The sequence below is a fragment of the Aythya marila genome (assembly GCF_965140915.1).
Source record: "Aythya marila genome assembly, chromosome: 36".
Lineage (NCBI taxonomy): Eukaryota > Metazoa > Chordata > Aves > Anseriformes > Anatidae > Aythya > Aythya marila.
Genome location: NC_139077.1, coordinates 1,818 through 21,050, shown reverse-complemented (window position 1 = coordinate 21,050; position 19,233 = coordinate 1,818). Strand labels below are relative to the sequence as shown.

Here is a 19,233-nt window from a genome sequence, read left to right as displayed (position 1 = left end):
CCCTCCAGGTGAGGCCACGCCCCCTCCCCCTCCAGTCCTGTTCCTGTTTTGGTGGTGTCGGTGCGGGAAGGTGAGCGGGGGGGGGGGGGGCACCCTTGGGTGGGGGGGGCACCCATGGGTGGGGGGGGGCACCCTGGGGGGGGGGGGCACCCTGGGGGGGGCACCCATGGGTGGGGGTCTTTTGGGGGGGGTAATTCGGGGGGGGGCACCTTTGGGGGGGGCTCTTTAGCGAGGGGGGGGGACTGGGTGCTACGGGGGGGGCACCCATGGGTGGGGGGGGCACCCTTGGGTGGGGGGGGCACCCTGGGGGGGGGCACCCATGGGTGGGGGGTCTTTTGGGGGGGGCACCTTGGGGGGGGGGGGGCCTTTTGGGTGGGGGAGGGGCAGCTGGGTGCTATTGGGGGGGGACCGGGGGGGCACCCATGGGTGGGGGGGCACCCCGGGGGGGGGCACCCATGGGTGGGGGCACCCCGGGGGGGTCATTTTTTTTGGGGGGGGGGTGGGGAGGGACAGTTGGGTGCCCCCCCCTCCCCCCTCCCATTCCTCCCAGTTGCCTCCCAGTAACGCCCCAGTAAGGAATTCGCCCGCCGGGGCGGGTGACTCACCGCCCCTCCCCCACCCAAGGGTGCCTTTTTTTTTGGGGGGGGGGGGAGGGGAGCGATGGGTGCGGGGGGGGGGAGGGGCACCCCCTGACCCCTCCCCTCCCCCCCCCCCAGGGGTCAAAGGTCACCATGGGGGGGGGCGGCGCGGGGGTGCTGGTGCTGCTGGCTGCAGGTACTGGGGGGACTGGGAGGGACTGGGAGGGGGTTGGAGGGGACTGGGGGGGACTGGGGGGGACTGGGGGGGACTGGGAGGGACTGGGAGGGATTGGGGGGGAACTGGGGGGGACTGGGGGGCACTGGGAGGGAACTGGGGGGGGATTGGGGGGGACTGGGAGGGAACTGGGAGGGGACTGGGAGGGACTGGGAGGGATTGGGGGGGATTGGGGGGGGACTGGGGGGCACTGGGAGGGAACTGGGAGGGAACTGGGAGGGGACTGGGAGGGACTGGGAGGGATTGGGGGGGAACTGGGGGGGACTGGGGGGCACTGGGAGGGAACTGGGGGGGGATTGGGGGGGACTGGGAGGGACTGGGAGGGAACTGGGAGGGGATTGGGGGAACTGGGAGGGACTGGGGGGGATTGGGGGGGACTGGGAGGGACTGGGAGGGGACTGGGAGGGGGTTGGGGGGGGACTGGGAGGGAACTGGGAGTAATTGGGGGGGAACTGGGGGCACTGGGTTTTTGTCCCCCCCCCCAAACTGGTTTTTGCCCCTCCCAGTTCTTCCCCTGGCAAGAGGGAGCTCGGAGTCCCTGGGTGAGTTACTGGGATGAACTGGGATGAACTGGGATGAACTGGGAAGTGGGGAGGGGCTGTACTGGGAATGGGGGGTTATACTGGGAATGGGGAGGGCATACTGGGAATAGGGGGGTTATACTGGGATTGGGGGGGTCATACTGGGAATAGGAGGGCTGTACTGGGAATGGTGGGTCATACTGGGATTGGGGGGGCTATACTGGGATTGGGGGGACATACTGGAAATGGGAGGTTACTGGGACTGGGGGGGACATACTGGGATTGGGGGGGATCATACTGGTATTGTGGGGGTCATACTGGGATTGGGGGTGTCATACTGGGAACAGGGGTCATACTGGGATTGGAGGGGTCATACTGGGAATGGGGGTTTATACTGGGAACTGGGGGGTTCATACTGGGATTGGGGGGTTATACTGGGATTGGGGGATTCATACTGGGATTGGGATGGTCATACTGGGATTGGGGGTTTATACTGGGATTGGGGGAGGGGCCATACTGGTACCAGCAACCCTCTGACCCCTCCCCCCCCCCCCCAGATGCCACCAGTCCCTTCTATTACGGTGAGTGTGGGGACAGCGGTGTCCCCAAGGGGGGGTGACAGCGGTGTCCCCAAGGGGGGGGGGGGGAGGGGACACGATGTCCCCTCCCCCTCTGTCACCGTGTCCCCTCCCCCCCCCCCCCCAGACTGGCACCAGTTGCGGGTGGGGGGCCTGGTGGTGGCGGCTGTCCTGTGCGTCACCGGCATCGTCGTGCTGCTCAGTGAGTGTCCCCAAATGTCCCCAAATGTCCCCAAATGTCCCCAAATTGTCCCCAAGGGGTCCTCAAAGTGTCCCCAGGGTGTCCCCAAAGTGTCCCCAAAGTGTCCTCAAAGTGTCCCGAAGATGACCCCAAATTATGCCCAAATTGTCCCCAAGTTGTCCCCAAAGTGTCCCAAAAGTGTCCCCAAAGTGTCCCCAAATTGTCCCCAAGGTGTCCTCAGGGTATCCCTAAGGTGTCCTCAGGGTGACCCCAAAGTGTCCCCAAATTGTCCCCAAATTATTCCCAAAATGTCCCCAAAGTGTCCTTAAGGTGTCCCCAAAGTGTCCCCATGGTGTCGCCAGGATGTCCCCAGGGTGTCCCCAAGGTGACCCCAAAGTGTCCCTAAGGTGTCCCCAAAATGTCCCCAGGGTGTCCCCAAAGTGTCCCCAAAGTGTCCCGAAGATGACCCCAAATTATACCCAAATTGTCCCAAAATTGTTCCCAAAATGTCCCAAAAGTGTCCCCAAAGTGTCCCCAAAGTGTCCCCAGGGTGTCCCCATGGTGTCCCCAAGGTGTCCCCAAAGTGTCTCCAAAATGTCCCAAAAGTGTCCTTAAGGTGTCCCCAAGTTGTCCCCAAAGTGTCCCCAAATTGTCCCCAAAGTGTCCCCAAATTGTCCCCAAGGTGTCCCCAAATTGTCCCCAAAGTGTCCCCAAATTGTCCCCAAGGTGTCCCCAAATTGTCACCAAATGTCCCCAAATTGTCTCCAAGGTGTCCCCAGGGTGTCCCCAAAGTGTCCCCAAAGTGTCCCCAAAATGTCCCCAAGGTGACCCCAAGGTGTCCCCAGGTTGTCCCCAAAGTGTCCCCAAGATATCCCCAAGATGACCCCAAATTGTCCCCAAGTTGTCCCCAAGGTGTCCCCAAGTCACTGAGGGGGGGTCCCTGTGTCACTGGGGGGTCCCGGTGTCACCTGGGGGTCCCCATGGGTGACATCGTGTCCCCCCCCCCATGCCTGTCACCTCTGTTGTCCCCCCCCCAGGTGGGAAGTGCAAGTGCCGGAGCAAAGCAAGGTGGGGGGGTGGGGGGGGGACACTGGGGACATGGGGGGGACACTGGGGACATGGGGGGGTCATGGGGACATGGGGGGGACATTGGGGGGACATTGGGGACATGGGGGGGACATGGAGACATGGGGGGGGACATGGGGGGGTCATGGGGACATGGGGGGACATTGGGGACATGGGGGGGACATGGGGACAAGGGGGGGTCATGGGGACATGGGGGGACATTGGGGACATGGGGGGGTCATGGGGACATGGGGGGACATTGGGGACATGGGGGGGACATGGGGACATGGGGGGGATGGGGGGGACATGGGGGGACATTGGGGACATGGGGGGGACATTGGGGGGGTCATGGGGACAAGGGGAGGTCATGGGGACATGGGGGGACATTGGGGACATGGGGGGGTCATTGGGGACATGGGGGGGACATTGGGGACATGGGGAGGACATGGGGGGGGGACATGGGGACACACGGGGACGTCCCAACCCCCCCCATGACCCCCTCCCCCCACAGCCGCCACCGTCCCCCTCCGGAGGCGTCCCACCTCGTCGGCCCCGGTACGTGTCCCCCCCTGTCCCCCCCACCCCAAAAAAAAAAAGGGACCCAAGTGACCTCGGGGGGGGGGACACCCCAAATTTTTTTTGGGGGGGGGTCCCAGGTTTTGGGGACCCCCCTGACCCCCCCCCCCCCCCCCGTTTCTCCCCAGGAGCCGCCAGCTCGTGCTGAGGTGTCCCCAAACGTCCCCAACCCCAGGAGGGACGCGTGGAAGGGGTGGGGGGGGGAGAATTTATTTGGGGGCGAAACCCCCCAAAAAAAAATCCAGGAAAAGGGGAAATTAATAAAAAAAAGTGTTAAAAAAAGGGAAAATTGGTTATTTTGAGGGAAATCCCTGCAGCGGGACAAGGAGGGGACAAAGGGACGTGAGGACGGGGGGGGGCGTTGGGTGACACGGGGACAACGGGGTCACGGTGACGTTGGGGACAGCGGTGGGTGGGTGGGGGCACTGGGAGGGGACAACGGTGACACCCCGAAGTCAACGGTGACGCGGTGGCCACCAAAAACGTGGTGACGGGGTGGCCGTCAACTCGTGTCCCTTGGGTCCTGAGGTTCTAGGTGACACAATGGCTGATGTCCCCATGTCCCCAGGTCCTGAGGTTCTAGGTGACACAATGGCCGATGTCCCCATGTCCCCAGGTCTTGAGGTTCTAGGTGACACAATGGCCGGTGTCCCATGTTCTTTGGGTCCTGAGGTTCTAGGTGACACAATGGCTGATGTCCCCAGGTCCTGAGGTTCTAGATGACACAATGGCCGATGTCCTCAGGTCGCCAGGTTCTAGATGACATGATGACCAATGTCCCATGTCCCTAGGTCCTGAGGTTCTAGATGACACAATGGCTGATGTCCCCAGGTCTTGAGGTTCTAGATGACATGATGACCAATGTCCCATGTCCTGAGGTTCTAGATGACATGATGGCCAAGTTCCCAGGTCCTCAGGTTCTAGATGACACAATGGCTGATGTCCCCATGTCCTGAGGTTCTAGATGACATGATGACCAATGTCCCATGTCCCAGGGTCCTGAGGTTCTAGATGACACAATGGCCGTTGTCCCCATGTCCTCAGGTCCTGAGGTTCTAGATGACATGATGACCAACGTCCCCAGGTCCTCAGGTTCTAGATGACACAATGGCCAATGTCCCCATGCCCCCAGGTCCTGAGGTTCTAGATGACAAAATGGCCGATGTCCCCATGTCCCCAGGTCTTGAGGTTCTAGATGACATGATGGCCAATGCCCTCAGGTCCCCAGGTCCTCAGGTTCTAGATGACACAATGACCAATGTCCCATGTCCTCAGGTCCTAAGTTTCTAGATGACACAATGGCCGATGTCGCATGTCCTGAGGTTCTAGACGACATGATGACCAATGTCCCATGTCCCTCAGGTCCTGAGGTTCTAGATGACATGATGACCAATGTCCCATGTCCCCAGGTCCTGAGGTTCTAGATGACACAATGACCAATGTCCCATGTTCCCAGGTCCTGAGGTTCTTGATGACACAATGTCCCATGTCCCCAGGTCTTGAGGTTCTAGGTGACACAATGGCCGGTGTCCCATGTCCTGAGGTTCTAGATGACACAATGGCTGATGTCCCCAGGTCCTGAGGTTCTAGATGACATGATGGCCAAGTTCCCAGGTCCTCAGGTTCTAGATGACATGATGACCAATGTCCCATGTCCCTAGGCCCCGAGGTTCTAGATGACATGATGGCCAAGATCCCAGGTCCTCAGGTTCTAGATGACACAATGGCTGATGTCCCCAAGTCCTGTGGTTCTAGGTGACATGATGACCCATGTCCTCAGGTCCCCATGTCCTCAGGTTCTAGATGACACAATGACCAATGTCCCCATGTCCCCAGGTCCTAAGGTTCTAGATGACACAATGACCAATGTCCCACGTCCCTTGTGCACCTAGGCCCCACGGTGACATCATGGCCAAACAACCCCAAGCCCACCACCCTCCCAACCCCCCGACAACGTCACCTCTGTCCCCACGACGCCGGGACGTCCCCGCGTCCCTCAAGCCCCCAAGTCCACGGTGACGTGCCGGTAGATCTGGGTGGCCCCCTTGAAGCTGGAGGCCACCAAGAAGTGCCCGTGACCCAAGGAGATGGGGGCGAAGGCCCGGGGGGCGGGGGCCAGGAGCTCTTGGGCGGGTTCTAGGTGGCCCCCGGGTCCCAGGCGGTAGACGCGGCTCGGGGCGTAGTCGTTGCCCAAAATGACGTAGCGTTGGCCGGCCAATGACAAGGGTTGGAAGACCATCGAGCCCCGCGCCGGCACCTGCTGGACCTCGCGGAACATGGACCCCTCCCACCGCATCACCTGGGAACAAAGGGACCACGGGAAGGGGTCGGTATGGGGCGGGGGGCGTCACGGAGCGGGGGTGGCGGTGGGACCCCATAAATCCATGGTAGAGGTGGTGGGACCCCATAAATCCAGGATAAAGGTGGTGGGAACCCATAAACGTATGTTGGTGGTGGGACCCCATAAACCCATTATAGAGGTGGTGGGACCCCATAAACCCATTATGATGGTGGGATCCCAAGAGCCCATGGTGGTGGTAGGACCCCATGAGCTCATGGTGGTGGTGGGATCCCATAAGTCCATGATAGAGGTGGTGAGACCCCAAAAACTCATGATGGTGGGACCCCATAAACCCATGATGGTGGTGGGACCCCATAAACCCTTGACTGTAGACCCCAATGAGTCCATGATGATGATGGGACCCCATAAACCCATGATGATGATGGGACCCCATAAACCCATGATTGTGGTGGACCCCCATAAACCCATGATGGTGGTGGGACCCCATAAATCCATGATGGTGGTGGGACCCCATAAATCCATGATGGTGGTGGACCCCCATGAACCCATGATGATGATGGGACCCCATAAACCCATGATGGTGTAACCCCAAGAACCCATGATGGTGGTGGGACCCCATAAACCCATGACTGTAGACCCCAATGAGTCCATGATGATGATGGGACCCCATAAACCCATGATGATGATGGAACCCCATAAACCCATGATTGTGATGGGACCCCATAAACCCATGATGGTGGTGGGACCCCATAAACCCATGATGGTGGTGGGACCCCATAAACCCATGATGATGGTGGAACCCCAAGAACCCATGATGGTTGTGGGACCCCATAAACCCATGATGATGGTGGGACCCCAAGAATCCATGATGATGGCAGACCCCCATGAACCCATGATGGTTGTGGGACCCCATGATGGTGGTGGAACCCCATGATGGTGGTGGAACCCCATGAACCCATGGTAGAGGTGGTGGGACCCCATAAACCCATGATGGTGCTGGGACCCCATAAACCCATGACTGTAGACCCCAATGAGTCCATGATGATGATGGGACCCCATGAACCCATGATGGTGGTAGAACCCCAAGAACCCATGATGGTTGTGGGACCCCATGACGGTGGTGGAACCCCATGAACCCATGGTAGAGGTGGTGGGACCCCATAAACCCATGATGGTGCTGGGACCCCATAAACCCATGATGGTGGTGGACCCCCATAAACCCATGATGGTGGTGGGACCCCATAAACCCATGACTGTAGACCCCAATGAGTCCATGATGATGATGGGACCCCATAAACCCATGATGATGATGGAACCCCATAAACCCATGATTGTGATGGGACCCCATAAACCCATGCTGATGATGGAACCCCATAAACCCATGATGGTGGTGGGACCCCATAAACCCTTGACTGTAGACCCCAATGAGTACATGATGATGATGGGACCCCATAAACCCATGATGGTGGTGGAACCTCATCAACCCATGATGGTTTTGGAACCCCATGAACCCATGATGCTGGTGGGACCCCATAAACCCATGACTGTAGACCCCAATGAGTCCATGATGATGATGGGACCCCATAAACCCATTACGGTGATGGGACCCCATAAACCCATGATTGTGATGGGACCCCAGTGAGTCCATGATGATGATGGGACCCCATAAACCCATGATGGTGGAACCCCAAGAACCCATGATTGTGATGGGACCCCATAAACCCATGATGGTGGTGGACCCCCATAAACCCATGATGATGATGGAACCCCATAAACCCATGACGCCTCTGAGACCCCACAACCACCTCCAGCTGACAGACCCCAACAAACCCACCAACCCGACGGAACCCCGCAACCCCACGCTGCCGGTGGCCCCCCCACTCCCCAAAAAACCACCTCACCTCCCCACCACGAGACCCCCCACCCACCCAACCTCACCTTGGCGTCCCCCAAGAAGCGGGTGAGGCAGAGGAAGACGTGACCCCGCAGCCGGAAATGCTTGGCCGCGTAGACGTCGGGGACGTGGGGGATGTCCGTGTGGGGGGCGAAGGCCGCCCCGCTCCAGCGGTAGACCAGGGGTCTCCTCGTCCCGCTGCAGACCACCATGGCCGGCCGGCCCCCCAACTCCAAAAACTCCAAGTGGGTGTCCCGGTGCCACGGCCTCAAGGCCTGGTGGGGGTAAAAACCCCGTCCCCCCCATCGGAAGAGGGTGCTGGTGCCCCCCTTGGAGCTGTCGGCCACCCCCAAGTACCAGTGGCCCCCCAAACGGGCGCTGGCCACCGCGTGGGGGCGTCGGAGTCGCCCGTTGCCCAAGGCTTGAAGGCGGACGAAGCGGCTACCGGGGCCGCCGGCCCGGCGCCAGACGGCCGAGCCCCCCCCAAGTTGGGCCACCACCACCACCAGGGACCCCCCGAGCTGGAGGGGGTGGCAGGCCACCGGGGAGGAACCTGGGGGGGAGAAGGGGGTGGGTGGGTAAGGGGGGTGGGAGGGACCCCCTGGAGGGTTTGGGGTCGACGGGGTGGAGAAAACCCTATAGAGATGTTGGGGACATTGGGGTGATGGTGATGACCCTACGGGGACATTGGGGACGTTGGGGTGATGGTGATGACCCTACGGGGACATTGGGGACGTTGGGGTGATGGTGATGACCCTACGGGGACATTGGGGACATTGGGGTGATGGTGATGACCCTATGGGGATGTTGGGGTGGTTGGGACAACCCCGTGGAGGGTTTGGGGTCGAGGGGGTGGAGAAAACCCTATAGAGATGGTGGGGTGGTGGGGAGAAGCCTGGGGAGATGTTGGGGTCAAGGGGGTGGAGAAAACCCTACAGGGACATTGGGGACATTGGGGTGATGGTGATGACCCTATAGGGACATTGGGGACATTGGGGTGATGGTGATGACCCTATGGGGACATTGGGGTGGTGGGGAGAACCCTGTGGAGGGTTTGGGGTCAACGGGGTGGAGAAAACCCTATAGAGATGTTGGGGACATTGGGGTGATGGTGATGACCCTATGGGGACATTGGGGTGGTTGGGACAACCCCGTGGAGGGTTTGGGGTCAAGGGGATGGAGAAAACCCTACAGGGACATTGGGGTGGTTGGGACAACCCCGTGGAGGGTTTGGGGTCGAGGGGGTGGAGAAAACCCTACAGGGACATTGGGGACATTGGGGTGATGGTGATGACCCTATGGGGACATTGGGGACATTGGGGTGGTGGTGATGACCCTAGGTGGATGTTGGGGTGGTGGGGAGAAACCTGGGGAGATATTAGGGTCAAGGGGATGGAGAAAACCCTATAGGGACCTTAGGGTAATGGTGATGACCCTACAGGGACATTGGGGTGGTGGGGAGAAGCCTGGGGAGACGTTGGGGTCAACGGGATGGAGAAAACCCTATAGGGACTTTGGGGTGGTTGGGACAACCCCATGGAGGTTTTGGGGTCGAGGGGGTGGAGAAAACCCTATAGAGATGTTGGGGACATTGGGGTGATGGTGATGACCCTATGGGGACATTGGGGTGGTGGGGAGAACCCCGTGGAAGGTTTGGGGTCAAGGGGATGGAGAAAACCCTACGGGGACCTCAAGGTTGGGGTGATGGTGATGACCCTATGGGGACATTGGGGTTTTCCAGGCCATTTTTGAGACCCCCCCAACCCATTTTAACCCCATTCCCCACCACTTCCACCATCTCCCCCAGGTCTTTTTGGGGTTCCCCCAACCCCAGGTCCATTTTTGGGCCCTGAGGCCTTCTGAGGCCATTTTTTGAGGTTCTCCAACCCATTTTTGAGGTTCTCCAGGCCATTTTCGAGACCCCCCCAACCCATTTTAACCCCATTCCCCACCACTTCCAGCTTTCCCCCCAGGTCATTTTGGGGTTCCCCCAACCCCAATTCAATTTTTGGGTCCCCAAGGCCATTTTTTGAGGTTCTCCAACCCATTTTTTGACTTTCTCCAACCCATTTTTTGAGGTCCTCCAACCCATTTTTGAGGTTCTCCAGGCCATTTTCGAGACCCCCCAACCATTTTTAACCCCATTCCCCACCCCTTCCACCATCCCCCCCAGGTCTTTTTGGGGTTCCCCCAACCCCAGGCCCATTTTTGGGCCTTGAGGCCTTCTGAGGCAATTTTTTGAGGTTCTCCAACCCATTTTTGAGGTTCTCCAGGCCATTTTCGAGACCCCCCAACCATTTTTAACCCCATTCCTCACCACTTCCAGCTTCCCCCCCAGGTCGTTTTGGGGTTCCCCCAACCCCAGGTCCATTTTGGGGCCCTGAGGCCTTCTGAGGCCATTTTTGAGGTTCTCTAACCCATTTTTGAGGTTCTCCAGGCCAGTTTTGAGGTTCTCCAACCCATTTTTGAGGTTCTCCAGGCCATTTTTGAGAGCCCCCAGCCCATTTTAACCCCATTCCCCACCACTTCCAGCTTCCCCCCCAGGTCATTTTGAGGTTCCCCCAACCCCAGGTCCATTTTTGGGGCCCTGAGGCCTTCTGAGGCCATTTTTGAGGTTCTCCAGGCCATTTTCGAGACCCCCCAACCATTTTTAACCCCATTCCCCACCCCTTCCACCATCCCCCCCAGGTCGTTTTGGGGTTCTCCCCCAACCCCAGGTCCATTTTTGGGTCCCCAAGGCCATTTTTTGAGGTTCTCCAACCCATATTTGAGGTCCTCCAACCCATTTTTGAGGTTCTCCAGGCCATTTTCGAGACCCTCCCAACCATTTTTAACCCCTTCCACCGTCCCCCCCCAGGTCGTTTTGGGGTTCCCCCGACCCCCGGGTTCATTTTTGGGGTTCCGTCACTCACCGTTGATGATGGTGGGGGCCCGAAAGCGCCCGGCCAACTGGTCCCATTCCAGGAGGGCGCAGGCACCGGCGAAGGGTTGGGCCAGGGCCACCCCTGGGTGCCCCCCCAGGGCGAAGGGCTCGGCCGCCAGCGAGGCGAAGGGCAGCGACTGGAAGGGCCGCAGCTCTGCGGGACCCCCCCGTTAGACCCCCCCCGACACCTGGGACACCCCCCCCTGGGGACCCTCCCCACCCTGGGGTGCCCCCTTTGTGCCACCATAGGGTGGGGACACCGGAGGGAACACGAGGGGACCCAGAAATTGGGGACATATAGGACCAAGGTGTTGGGGGACAAGGTCAACCCAAGTATTGGGGTCAAGGGGGACCAAGGTGTTGGGGACAAGGGGGACACAGAAATTGGGGACAAGAAGACCCAGAAATTGGGGTCTATATACGACCAAGGTATTGGGGACAAGGTCAACCCAAGTATTGAGGTCAAGGGGGACCAAGACATTGGGGACAAGAGGACACGGAAATTGGGGAAAAGAAGACCCAGAAATTGGGGTCCATATAGGACCAAGGTGTTGGGGACAAGGTCAACCCAAGTATTGGGGTCAAGGGGGACCAAGACATTGGGGACAAGAAGACCCAGAAATTGGGGACATATAGGACCCATAATTTGGGGACATATAGGACCAAGATGTTGGGGACAAGAAGACCCAAAAATTGGGGACATATAGGACCAAGGTGTTGGGGACAAGGTCAACCCAAGTATTGGGGTCAAGGGGGACTGAGATATTGGGGACAAGAGGACCCAGAAATTGGGGACATATAGGACCAAGGTGTTGGGGTCAAGGTCAACCCAAGTATTGGGGTCAAGGGGGACCAAGATTTGGGGACAAGAAGACCCAGAAATTGGGGACATATAGGACCCATAATTTGGGGACATATAGGACCAAGATGTTGGGGACAAGAAGACCCAAAAATTGGGGACATATAGGACCAAGGTGTTGGGGACAAGGTCAACCCAAGTATTGGGGTCAAGGGGGACTGAGATATTGGGGACAAGAGGACCCAGAAATTGGGGACATATAGGACCAAGGTGTTGGGGACAAGAGGACCCATAATTTGGGGACGTATAGGACCGAGATGTTGGGAACAAGGTCAACCCAAGAATTGGGGTCAAGAGGACCCAGAAATTGGGGACATATAGGACAAAGGTGTTGGGGACAAGGCCAACCCAAGTATTGGGGTCAAGGGGGACCAAGATTTGGGGACAAGAGGACCCAGAAATTGGGGTCCATATAGGACCAAGGTGTTGGGGTCAAGGTCAACCCAAGTATTGAGGTCAAGGGGGACTGAGATTTTGGGGACAAGAAGACCCAGAAATTGGGGACATATAGGACCCATAATTTGGGGACATATAGGACCAAGATGTTGGGGACAAGAAGACCCAAAAATTGGGGACATATAGGACCAAGGTGTTGGGGACAAGGTCAACCCAAGTATTGGGGTCAAGGGGGACCAAGGTGTTGGGGACAAGAGGACCCATAATTTGGGGACATATAGGACCGAGATGTTGGGGACAAGGTCAACCCAAGTATTGGGGTCAAGGGGGACCAAGGTGTTGGGGACAAGAGGACCCAGAAATTGGGGACAAGGGGGACCCAGAAATTGGGGTCCATATAGGACCAAGGTGTTGGGGACAAGGTCAACCCAAGTACTGGGGACATGGGACCAAGACATTGGGGACAAGGTCAACCCAGAAATTGGGGTCCATATAGGACCAAGGTGTTGGGGACAAGGTCAACCCAAGTATTGGGGTCAAGGGGGACCAAGGTGTTGGGGACAAGAAGACCCAGAAATTGGGGACATACAGGACCCATAATTTGGGGACATATAGGACCAAGATGTTGGGGACAAGAAGACCCAAAAATTGGGGACATATAGGACCAAGGTGTTGGGGACAAGGTCAACCCAAGTATTGGGGTCAAGGGGGACCAAGATTTGGGGACAAGAGGACCCAGAAATTGGGGACATATAGGACCAAGGTGTTGGGGACAAGGTCAACCCAAGTATTGGGGTCAAGGGGGACCAAGACATTGGGGACAAGAGGACCCAGAAATTGGGGACATATAGGACCAAGGTGTTGGGGACAAGAGGACCCATAATTTGGGGACATATAGGACCGAGATGTTGGGGACAAGGTCAACCCAAGAATTGGGGTCAAGAGGACCCAGAAATTGGGGACATATAGGACCAAGGTGTTGGGGACAAGGTCAACCCAAGTATTGGGGTCAAGGGGGACCAAGATATTGGGGACAACAGGACCCAGAAATTGGGGACATATAGGACCCACAATTTGGGGACATATAGGACCGAGATATTGGGGACAAGGCCAACCCAAGCATTCGGGAACAACGGGGACCCGAATTTTTGGGGTCACGGGCACGCCGTACCGGACACGAGGCAGTCGAAGTCGCGGGGTTGGAGCTGGGCCAGGGGGGTCCCGGCGCGAGGGGGGGGTCCCCGGCAGCGCCCGGCTTCGGCGGCGGGGGCGGCGCTGCCCAGCCAGGCCACCAGCCAGCGCAGGCGGCAGTCGCACTGGAAGGGGTTCCCCCGAAGGTCCCTGGCACCGGAACCCCCATGTCATCCCCTATAACCCCGTGGCATCCCCTATATCCCCGTGGAATCCCCTATAGCCCCATGGCATCCCCTATAACCCCGTGGCATCCCCTATAACCCCGTGGCAACCCTATATCCCCATGGCATCCCCTATAACCCCATGTCATCCCCTATAGCCCCGTGGCATCCCCTATAACACCGTGGCATCCCCTATAGCCCCGTGGCATCCCCTATAACACCGTGGCATCCCCTATAGCCCCGTGGCATCCCCTATAACCCCGTGGCATCCCCTATAGCCCCGTGGCATCCCCTATATCCCTGTGGCATCCCCTATAGCCCCATGGCATCCCCTATAGCCCCATGGCATCCCCTATAACCCCATGGCATCCCCTATAACCCCGTAGCATCCCCTATAGCCCCATGGCATCCCCTATAACCCCATGGCATCCCCTATAACCCCGTGGCATCCCCTATAGCCCCATGGCATCCCCTATAGTCCCATGGCATCCCCTATATCCCCGTGGCATCCCCTCCAGCCCCATAACAACCCTATATCCTCGTGGCATCCCCTATAACCCCATGTCATCCCCTATAACCCCATCTCACCCCCTATAACCCCATGTCATCCCCTATAACCCCGTGGCATCCCCTATAGCCCCATGGCATCCCCTATAACCCCATGGAATCCCCTATAACACCGTGGCATCCCCTATAGCCCCGTGGCATCCCCTATAACCCCGTGGAATCCCCTATAGCCCCGTGGAATCCCCTATAGCCCCGTGGCATCCCCTATAGCCCCATGTCATCCCCTATAGCCCCGTGGCATTCCCTATAACCCCGTGGCATCCCCTATAACCCCATTTCATCCCCTATAGCCCCGTGTCATCCCCTATATCCCCATGGCATCCCCTATAACCCCATGTCATCCCCTATAGCCCCGTGGCATCCCCTATAGCCCCATGTCATCCCCTATAACCCCGTGGCATCCCCTATAGCCCCATGGCATCCCCTATAACCCCATGGCATCCCCTATAACCCCGTGGCATCCCCTATATCCCCGTGGCATCCCCTATATCCCCGTGGCATCCTCTATAACCCCATGTAATTCCCTATAACCCCGTGGCATCCCCTATATCCCCATGGCATCCCCTATAACCCCGTAGCATCCCCTATAACCCCATGGCATCCCCTATATCCCCGTGACACCCCTCCAATCCCATTACAACCCTATAGCCCCATGACACCCCCTATAGCCCCATGACACCCCCTCCCCATGACCCCATATCCCCATGACCCCATAACCCCATGTCCCTGTATCCCAACCCCATATCCCGACCCCACATCCCCGTGACCCCATAACCCCGTGACCCCATATCCCCATGACCCCATATCCCATCCCCATGACCCCATATCCCAACCCCACATCCCCATGACCCCATAACCCCGTGACCCCATATCCCGACCCCATAACCCCGTGACCCCATATCCCCATGACCCTTAATCCCATCCCCATGACTCCATATCCCCATGACCCCATATCCTGACCCCATAACCCCATGACCCCATAACCCCATGACCCCATATCCCAACCCCATATCCCAACCCCATATCCCGACCCCACACCCCGACCCCATATCCCATCCCCGTGACCCCATAACCCCGTGACCCCACACCCTGACCCCATATCCCCATGACCCCATAACCCCGTGACCCCATATCCCCATGACCCCATATCCCATCCCCGTGACCCCATAACCCCGTGACCCCACACCCCGACCCCATAACCCTTGACCCCAGAACCCCATGACCCCACACCCTGACCCCAGAACCCCATGACCCCATAACCCCATGACCCCACACCCCGACCCCATAACCCTTGACCCCATAACCCCATGACCCCACACCCTGACCCCAGAACCCCATGACTCCATATCCCGACCCCATATCCTGACCCCATATCCCCGTGACCCCATAACCCCGTGACCCCACATCCTGACCCCATAACCCCGTGACCCCATAACCCCGTGACCCCATATCCCCATGACCCCATATCCCATCCCCATGACCCCATATCCCAACCCCACATCCCCATGACCCCATAACCCCGTGACCCCATAACCCCATGACCCATATCCCAACCCCACATCCCCATGACCCCATAACCCCATGACCCCATATCCCTGTGACCCCACACCCCAACCCCATAACCCCGTGACCCCATAACCCCGTGACCCCATAACCCCATGACCCCACACCCCAACCCCATAACCCCGTGACCCCATAACGCCGTGACTCCATATCCCCATGACCCCATATCCCAACCCCACATCCCAACCCCATGTCCCGACCCCACACCCCGACCCCATATCCCATCCCCGTGACCCCATAACGCCGTGACCCCACACCCCGACCCCATAACCCTTGACCCCATAACCCCATGACCCCACATCCCGACCCCATAACCCCGTGACCCCATAACCCCGTGACCCCACACCCCGACCCCATAACCCCGTCCCGTGACCCACAGCTGTGTCAGGGTCTCCAGCCCCTGGAAGAGGCCCCGGGGCAGCGTCTCCAGGCGGTTGTTGGCCAGGCTCCTGTGGGGACGGGAACGGGGGATATGGGATTTGGGATTTGGGATTTGGGATTTGGGATATGGGGACATGGGGATATGGGATTTGGGATATGGGGACACGGGGATATGGGATTTGGGATTTGGGATTTGAGATATGGGATTTGGGATATGGGGATATGGGATATGGGATATGGGATATGGGATTTGGGATTTGGGATTTGGGATATGGGGATATGGGATTTGGGATATGGGATATGGGGACATGGGGATATGGGATTTGGGATTTGGGATTTGGGGTATGGGGTTAGGGGACATGGGGACATGGGATTTGGGGACAGGGGACATGGGGACAGGGGATATGGGATTTGGGATATGGGATTTGGGATATGGGATATGGGATATGGGGACGGGGGATATGGGATATGGGATATGGGGACAAGGACATGGGGACAGGAGGATATGGGATATGGGATATGGGATATGGGGACACAGGGATATGGGATATGGGGTTAGGAACATGGGGACAGGGGACATGGGGATATGGGGACATGGGATATGGGGTATGGGATATGGGGGATATGGGATATGGGAACACGGGGATATGGGATTTGGGATTTGGGATTTGGGATATGGGATATGGGATATGGGATTTGGGATATGGGATATGGGATTTGGGATATGGGATATGGGGACACGGGGATATGGGATTTGGGGACAGGGGACATGGGGGCAGGGGATATGGGATTTGGGATTTGGGATTTGGGATATGGGGACACGGGGATATGGGATATGGGGTTAGGAACATGGGGACAGGGGACGTGGGGATATGGGGACATGGGATATGGGGTATGGGATATGGGATTTGGGGATGGGGGATATGGGATATGGGATATGGGAACACGGGGATATGGGATTTGGGATTTGGGATTTGGGATTTGGGATATGGGGACATGGGGATATGGGATTTGGGATATGGGGACACGGGGATATGGGATTTGGGGACAGGGGACATGGGGACAGGAGGATATGGGATATGGGATTTGGGATATGGGATATGGGATTTGGGATATGGGATTTGGGATTTGGGGATATGGGATATAGGATTTGGGATATGGGATTTGGGATTTGGGATATGGGGACATGGGGATATGGGATTTGGGGACAGGGGACATGGGGACAGGAGGATATGGGATATGGGATATGGGATTTGGGATTTGGGATTTGGGATTTGGGATATGGGATTTGGGATATGGGGACACAGGGATATGGGATATGGGGACATGGGGACACGGGGATATGGGATATGGGATTTGGGATTTGGGATATGGGATATGGGATATGGGGACAGGGGATATGGGATATGGGATTTGGGATTTGGGATATGCGATATGGGATATGGGGACACGGGGATATGGGATATGGGATATGGGGATATCCCATAATCCCCAAATGTCCCCAAATGTCCCCAAATGTCCCCGTGTCACTCACAGGTAGAGCAGCCCCCGCAGCCCCCGCAGCGCCGTGGGGGCGATGGTCCCCACCTCATTGTCCTCGATGAACCTGGGGACACCCCACAGCGTCCCCCAGTGCCTCCCAGTCCATCCCAGTACATCCCAGTACATCCCAGTGTCCCTCCCAGTACCCCCCAGTGCCTCCCAGTCCATCCCAGTATCCCCCAGTGTCCATCCCAGTACCCCCCAGTGCCTCCCAGTCCCTGTCCAATCCATCCCAGTGCCTCCCAGTACCCCCCAGTGCCTCCCAGTCCATACCAGTATCCCCCAGTGTCCCTCCCAGTGCCTCCCAGTCCCTGTCCAATCCATCCCAGTGCCTCCCAGTACCCCTCAGTGTCCCTCCCAGTCCCTCTCCAGTCCATCCCAGTGCCCCCCAGTGCCCCCCAATCCATCCCAGTCCCTCCCAGTGCCCCTCAGCCCCTCTCCAGTCCTTCCCAGTGCCTCCCAGTCCATCCCAGTATCCCCCAGTGCCTCCCAGTCCATATCAGTCTCCCTCCCAGTGCCTCCCAGTCCATCCCAGTACCCCCCAGCATCCCTCCCACTGCCCCCCCGTCCCTCCCAGTGCCCCCCAGCCCCTCTCCAGCCCATCCCAGTGCCTCCCAGTGCCTCCCAGTGCCACTCACAGGTACTCCAGCAGCACCAGTCCGGCGAAGGCCCCGTCCCCAATGGTCCCCAGGCGCCCAGCAGTGACCAGCCTGTGGGGACAGAGACGCTGCCACCCCCTGGGGACACCTCGGGGACATTTTGGGGACATTTGGGGACACTTGGGGACATTTAGGGACACCCTGAGGACATCTGGGGACACCTTGGGGTCACCTTGGGGACATTTAGGGGACATTGGGGGGCATTTGGGGACATTTGGGGACACTTGGGGACACCCTGGGGATACATGGGGACACCTTGGGGACATATGGGGGACATTGGGGGGCATTTTGGGGACATTTGGGGACACTTGGGGACACCCTGGGGACCCTTGGGGACATTTTGGGACATTTGGGGACACCCTGGGGACATTTGGGGGCATTTTGGGGACACCCTGGGGACATGTGGGGACACCTTGGGGACACTTTGGGGACATTTTGGGGACACCTGGGGACATTTTGGGACATTTGGGGACACCCTGGGGACCCTTGGGGACATTTGGGGACATTGGGGGGCATTTTGGGGACATTTGGGGACATTTGGGGACACTCACAGCAGCTGCAGGGCCGGGGTGTCCCGGAAGCTGCCCTCGCCCAGGACATCGATGTGCCACCGCACCAGGGACCTGCAGAAACGGGGCCAAACTGGGCCAAACTGGGACCAACTGGGACAAACTGGGATAAACTGGGACCAGGGAGAGGGAGGGGGTGGGGACAAGTGCCAAACTGGGAGGGGGTGGGGCCCAAAAAAGGCTCAAATTGGGGAAAAATGGGTAAAGTGGGTCAAACTGGGATGAACTGGGATAAAGTGGGGTCAAACTGGGATGAACTGGGAGAAACCAGACCTAAACTGGGCCAAACTGGGAGAAACCAGTGCCAAACTGGGAAAAACTGGGGTGTAACTGGGACAAACTGGGGCCAAACTGGGAGAAACTGGGAGAAACCAGTGCCAAACTGGGACAAGCTGGGGCGTAACTGGGACAAACTGGGGTCTAACTGGGAGAATCAGAGCCAAACTGGGCTAAACTGGGAGAAATCAGTGCCAAACTGGGAGAAACTGG

The 19,233-nt window shown here is 58.3% G+C and overlaps 2 protein-coding genes across 2 annotated transcripts; one reads left to right on the top strand and one right to left on the bottom strand.

Moving 5' to 3' along the window:
* On the top strand, window positions 1-3,954 carry LOC309889344 (FXYD domain-containing ion transport regulator 3-like). The gene is made up of 8 exons (XM_082782118.1): window positions 1-70; window positions 717-774; window positions 1,320-1,355; window positions 1,892-1,915; window positions 2,040-2,114; window positions 3,131-3,161; window positions 3,670-3,713; window positions 3,863-3,954. The coding sequence occupies exons 2-8, from the start codon at window positions 732-734 to the stop codon at window positions 3,880-3,882; spliced, it is 273 nt and encodes a 90-aa protein (XP_082638244.1). The 5' UTR covers window positions 1-70; window positions 717-731; the 3' UTR covers window positions 3,883-3,954.
* On the bottom strand, window positions 3,938-18,898 carry LOC309889331 (leucine-rich glioma-inactivated protein 1-like; the record flags this gene model as incomplete). Its single annotated transcript, XM_082782104.1, has 8 exons — window positions 3,938-6,033; window positions 7,975-8,483; window positions 10,843-11,007; window positions 13,280-13,449; window positions 15,971-16,042; window positions 17,509-17,580; window positions 18,155-18,226; window positions 18,727-18,898. Coding segments are annotated over 8 exons (1,535 nt in total), but the record flags the coding sequence as incomplete, so codon positions are not given.
* Between the last annotated feature and the right edge of the window lie 335 nt (window positions 18,899-19,233).